Genomic DNA, 6,399 nt, shown 5'->3' on the forward strand with positions numbered 1-6,399 from the left:
ATATTAATAGTAATAATAATACCTGATGTTAATGCGCATTACCCATCGATATAATAACTATGAAAATGTGATGATAACGGCTCCGTGATGATGATAATGATAATATTTTGATTATACAATTTATTTTAGTCATTATAGTCGTCGTCGTCATCGTTTTACAGCCCACAGGCGCCAAGCCACAAGCGCCCCATATTTTTTTAATTTAAAATTCATCCGTAGTAAAAAAAAATAGAAGTATATGAAGTATAATATAATAAACAAATTAATAAAATATTAAATAAAGACGTCTGAGGGGCGAGGAGATCGCGATGCGAAATGTGAATCGGCGACGTATGCCGTAGGTACCTAAGTTTTTGACTTATGCCCTCATCGCCCAACTATTATCACCGCTATTTTTTCGGAAGTTTTTATTTTCACAATTTCAGTATTTCACGTTATGCCTTCTGATAGTTTGAATTATTTATAAGAAAATTATTGATAGATTATTGAAAACCGCATACATTTGAATTATCATGTTACATAGTATAATGTTTGTTGTATATACCTACCTCTCTAACGAAAATAATTACATTTTTAATTACAAATTTGAAATTAATATAGGGACCTAACAAATAATAATTATGTACATCAATTATTAGGAGCAGTCCATTTATTGCCTAATTTAAATTTTAAACTATAATTTATTTACATTACTACATACTAAAGCAAGGGCGTACCCAAGGGGGATTCGAGTCTAGACCCCCCATGGATTGACAGAATTTAAAATGTATAAGGTGTAAATCACTGATTGCATTATACTTTTACATGTTAAAAAAATTAAAAAATTTTTTAAAAAACCCTAACCTAGCCCCCCACCTAATTTGAAAAATTACTGGGTACACCTCTGCACTAAAGTGCAGTAATACACATCTAATAAATTTATTTAAAACATTTTTTTGCATTTAGATGACATTCATTTAAAATAAGTACTGTACCTAAGATTTCCAATTTGAATTTTAGCCAAGAATTTAAAACTGTCAGTGAGTTTTTTCTTAAATTGATATTAGAATACTCTAAGTGGCAAATTATTTTTGAAATTTTACAAAATAAAGCTCCAGAAAAATTGAAGTTGCTAAGAATAAGGGGTAGAAAACATGTATAAACCAAACTAGGGTGTGATGAAATAGATCATATGTGTACTATAGTAACTGTAAATGGAGAAGAATACAAATTTCAATCGAAAGGGATTAGACCACAGCAGATTTATGTTTTATTAGAATAATATTTTCTATAAAAATATTTTATTTACATTTTGAATTTAATTTTATTTCTGTTCTTACCATTCCCTATATTGTTATCGGTATCATGTAACGTGACAAGTGAAAGATTTTATAACTGAGCACAATGTCACAATCATATAATAATATGTAGTAAGGTAAAATAAGTAATTTTTAGTAGGTACCTATAGTTTTTAATTATCAAACTTTATATACCTATAAAAATGTATATGTTAAGCTATGCATGACCATTATCTCAAAGCAAAGAATATATTAAATATATTTTAAAAAATGCATTTGAAAATGTTATTGAGTGTATGCAATATAATAATGATATACTTTAAAAGTTCCAAGTATCCGATTACACTAAAATCGTCATTCATTTAAATATCTAATTTAATCCAAGTTTGAAACTAAAATATCTATAAACAAAACTGTGCTTAATATTTTTTAGATTTTTTTATACAGTATGAACTACTTAGGAGTTATGAGAAACCTTATTTTAAATAGCCAATCTTTCGTAATACAAATTGAACATTTTATAAAGTTTTAAGAGGACCCTACCCATGAATTTGTTGCAGTCTCCGTCTTACAAATAGCGTACGACATAGTAAATTGTATATCACAAATCTTATTTGATTTCTCTGTCGGTGAAGATTTTATTATTGTGTTATGGTAAATTGGTAATTATTTTTCAAATTATAGTTCATAATTTTTATTCTACGACTATACTATCAAATTCTTTTTTCAAGGTACCCAAATAGATATATAACATTTTATTTGTACGTGCTATAAAAAAGGTCATTAACTCATAATTATCCAAAAAGTATTGTCCTGTCATCGCTCTACTATAAAATATATAATATAGCTAGAGGTTTCCGTCTCCAGGTTTTATGTAGCTATATAATGATTAGTAGGTTTAGGTTACTCTTATAATATATGCAGTCGATCCGTTCAAAGAATCAATCGCATTGTCTAAACATAAATTAATAAAAAACCAACACAAAGGATAATACATATAATATTATAATAATATATAATTTTAAAAAAATACTACATTTTTCAGTAATTATTAATATATTTTTTAGTAACAATTATTTAATTACGACTACAAATAGTAAACATGCAACATAATAATATATAGTGCGTGTTTTACAACGTACCAAAAATACAGGCTCAAGTATTACTTCTCATCGTAAATTAAAATACACATTTCATGTAAATATATAAATATATAATATACCTATCATATACATACACACATGTATATAAATATATATATATTATATGTATATGTGTATGTGTGTGGGTGTATAATATATACATATCTTTAACAGGTGGTCCTAGATGTACCAGCTACATTGTCTGTCACTTGAAAATATCAAGAACATCGTGGAACACTCCGTATAATACTGTATAAATAAATATATATATTTATATACACGTGTATAATATAATATATTTTTAAATATAATAAGTCCAACAAACAACAAATATGTATTAATTAATTTGTACAAATAAAAACAATAGTTATGTATCTAAAATAAAATATCAAGTCGAGTTACTATGTATTTATATATATTTTAATAATATAATATTGCGGTTGTTAACGTTGTATGGCATACCACAATGAATAATACTATATATATAGCTATGTGGTCTAAGTATGGCTATTATTTATTACCATCAATTTTTTTTTCGATTAGCTAAAATAATGTAACGGGCGAAGCCTATATTATAATAATATATGTAGCTATTACCTACTAGCGCTGCAGTATGTAGATAATATAATCATACTCCTGTAATATATCAGCCAAGTTCCCAGAGCTATTAATTCCTATTTAGTTTGAAATGAAATACCAGCACTCGCAATTTAGTCTTGAATTAATTGAACTGTGACGAACGGTAACTACGGTGCCGTGTTTTGAGAGTGGACGAAGTTTCCCGGGGTGGCAAAGTTTTGTGAGACAAAAAATTGGCAAAAGGTGTTTTTTTATTAATATTTTCTTTTGTTCTTCAAAATGATTAGAAATCAGCAGAATTTCTAAAAAAAAAAATATTTCAAATCCTATAATATTTATTACAAACACAGTGCGGATATAAAGTAATATTTGTATAAGTATTAAATAAACATATGGTTTCATTGTCAACTATTCATAAGTTAAAAACGTGGCTCTATGAATAAATACATTTGTAACGGTGTGATTGTTATTGCTTGATTGTTAGGCCATATATATTATATATACCTAGATGAATTAATGATAAAGAGTGACACCATAAAATCTTCCCCCGGGTGGCACAATAACACAGCACCAAATTATTAAAATGACTAGTAGTACCTACATTAATACGCGATACGCGTACCGAAATTACTGAAATCTATGATGAAAAATAATAGTGTATGATCTATGTATATCGTCTATTAATTCTAGTTTAATTTTGTAAAATTAACCGAGAGAGAGAGAAAGAGAGAGAGAGAAAAAAAGATTAAATACGCGAGCGAACGCAATAAATACCTACATGACACATACATATTATAATAATGTCATAGTGTCACTATGTAACTATTTAATGATAATAATAATAATAATAATAATAATAACAATAATAATATATGTAATTCAATTTTAAAAATAATGAAAATAATCTGAATGAAATTCGAACGTACATAGGTGTACCTTTTAATAATGTATAAAACATTATACACACCTAATATATAATTATATAGGCGACGGTTATGTTCGCAGAGTAAAATTACTTGCCACAGTTATATTATAATAGCATAACGTAATTGTCATTATATCATATAAAGGAAGTATAAAATACATAAATATAAAATAGGTACCCATGGTCAGTTGTTGAAGTGTCTTAGAATAACAGGGGGATGTGCACATACATATAATAAAACCTTGACTTTATATATAATAGATACATGTATTATATATAATCGAATGTAAGGGATGATGTTTTCTTTCAGAGAGAATAAATTATGCTGTTCGGGGGAGGATTTCAGTGTCTCCACTCATTTTTTCGAAAAGTTTTATCGTTTCATACTTTTCTATTATTATTATTATTATTACTGCCACCTATATATCAATCACTACTTTACAGTATATAGCATGTAAAATGTATGTTGTATATTCTATGTAGTTCTCTCGTATAACATAGATGATAGATACAATAATAATATAGGCCAATCCGTGTGTACACCCAATCACAAACCGAGGGTACTTAATACTGTGAATTAAAATATAATATTAAAAGGTATTGTTATATTTTAAAACTGTATCCAAAGTGTAATTGCTGTGGTATGTCCTGTACAGTGTAGGTACTAGGCCATTTTATATATGTATGAATGTTAGTAGGTATGTATTTAAAATAATATATTATTATGTCGTACGAATGTACGATATACATAATACATAGGTACTCAAGGTAGGTTTACGTATATTATTATTATTGAATAGGCCGGTTATTCGAAAAATAATTGTTCGGTTACACATTATTAGACATTATTAGATAACATATTGTAATAATAATAATAATAATAATATGACGTAATATAATTATATCGTTTTACTGAATATCAATTTGAACAAGAGTACAATAAAATAAAATAAGATATTCGTAATGAAATTGATAGAGAATGAATTATTAAAGAATAATAATGAGAATTAATGGAAAAATAATAATATGATTCAATAAAAATACTTAAGTATGAAATGTTATTTTTTAAGTTGAATCAATAACACGCCATCTTGTAATTTATAGTAGATAAATTTAAATAATTAAATAAATAAAGGTATTCAAATAAACGTTTAGCATGTATCCAACTAATTTATTAATGGTCGTTACGTTATTGGGGTTCATCATTGTACTTAATAACAGGAATTTATATCATCACTAGCATTTCTTCAACCGGTTAACTTTCCAAAAATATTAGTGCTGTAGGTTTTGGTTCCAAATTCGATTTCTTTGCTTCAACTACAAGGAACTCGATTTCGGATTTATCAGTTTGTGCAAAAGATTCTGCGATGAGCCTAGCTACTTCTTGATGAGGCATTCCTGAAAAAAATAAAAATAAACAATAATGCTAATGATTTCTATGGTTTAATTATATTTTATACACACATCACACATATGTGGCTTTCTAATATGTTGGAATATACCAAAACATTAAATATACCTACCTTCAACTTTTTGGCCGTCGACTTCTAAGATCAACTGTCCAACTTCAAGACCACCAGCTTCATATGCAGCGCCATTTTCCTAAAATTATGAGTTAAATGGAATAAATTAATATTATATTGCAGTATGATATATTATTTACAACAATTAAATTTGCAGAAATCTTAATCAGTTCAGACTGCTATGACGCACTATACATAATACATTAATAAATCAACAGTAGTATGCTTAAAAATCATATACTTATAATATCAGTTAAGATAACAAAATACCTAATTTAATTTTCTAAAATATTTGAAAATTGAAAACATCTTTCAGGTTAAATGTAGTGTTCTGGCATAGGTACATATATTTTGGCGTCTACATCTTAACCCTCAGTCAATTACTAATAATTTAAAGTTAACTTATATCTACTTAAATATTTAATAATATATCATAATACGACATATATATTTACTACAAAATTTTAAAGTTCCGACATTAGTCATAAGTAACTTGTGTAATAATATAAATTATAAAATGTAGCAGATAAAAAAATACTCGAAATAAACACTTGAGAATAGGTAAAAAGCTTGGTTAACGACAAATTTCACATTTTCTTTAATTCATAGACCGAGTACCTAAAGTAGTGTGTTTTAAGAGCACGCACTTTGAAGTACGAAATAACAAATGTATATAGTGTGCACCGGCGGTTTGTTTTTTCAATGTGTGCTATTAAAAATAACACTCGATATTCCACACAAGAGTGTGGCAAAGTCGGGCATTTTAATTATTATAGAGCTAAAGTGTTATCATTGAGCTCGTCTTATTTGTTTATCTTAATTTTTGTTGAATTACATAAGTTATGAAAACCCGAATAAGAAGATCAATTCCGCTTCTGAAAACGTCCCGAAATGAGTAGATAGTATGCAGTGGCGTACACAGCTATTTTCAATGGGGGGGGGGGCTTACATAT

General features: G+C 27.3%; 1 protein-coding gene across 2 annotated transcripts in view; it reads right to left on the reverse strand.

Annotated features, from left to right (window-relative positions):
* Positions 1-4,052: 4,052 nt before the first annotated feature.
* LOC111026305 (whirlin) overlaps positions 4,053-6,399 on the reverse strand; it is a 36,238-nt gene continuing 33,891 nt past the window's right edge. For both annotated transcript variants that reach the window (XM_022304359.1, XM_022304358.1), the window contains 2 exons: positions 5,447-5,525; positions 4,053-5,321 (listed from right to left, as the gene is read on the reverse strand). In XM_022304359.1, coding sequence (XP_022160051.1) covers positions 5,179-5,321; positions 5,447-5,525 — 222 coding nt within the window. In that variant the 3' untranslated portion in view covers positions 4,053-5,178. The remainder of the gene's footprint in view (positions 5,322-5,446; positions 5,526-6,399) is intronic.

This window comes from Myzus persicae, unplaced genomic scaffold (genome assembly GCF_001856785.1).
Source record: "Myzus persicae strain clone G006 unplaced genomic scaffold, MPER_G0061.0, whole genome shotgun sequence".
Taxonomy (NCBI): domain Eukaryota; kingdom Metazoa; phylum Arthropoda; class Insecta; order Hemiptera; family Aphididae; genus Myzus; species Myzus persicae.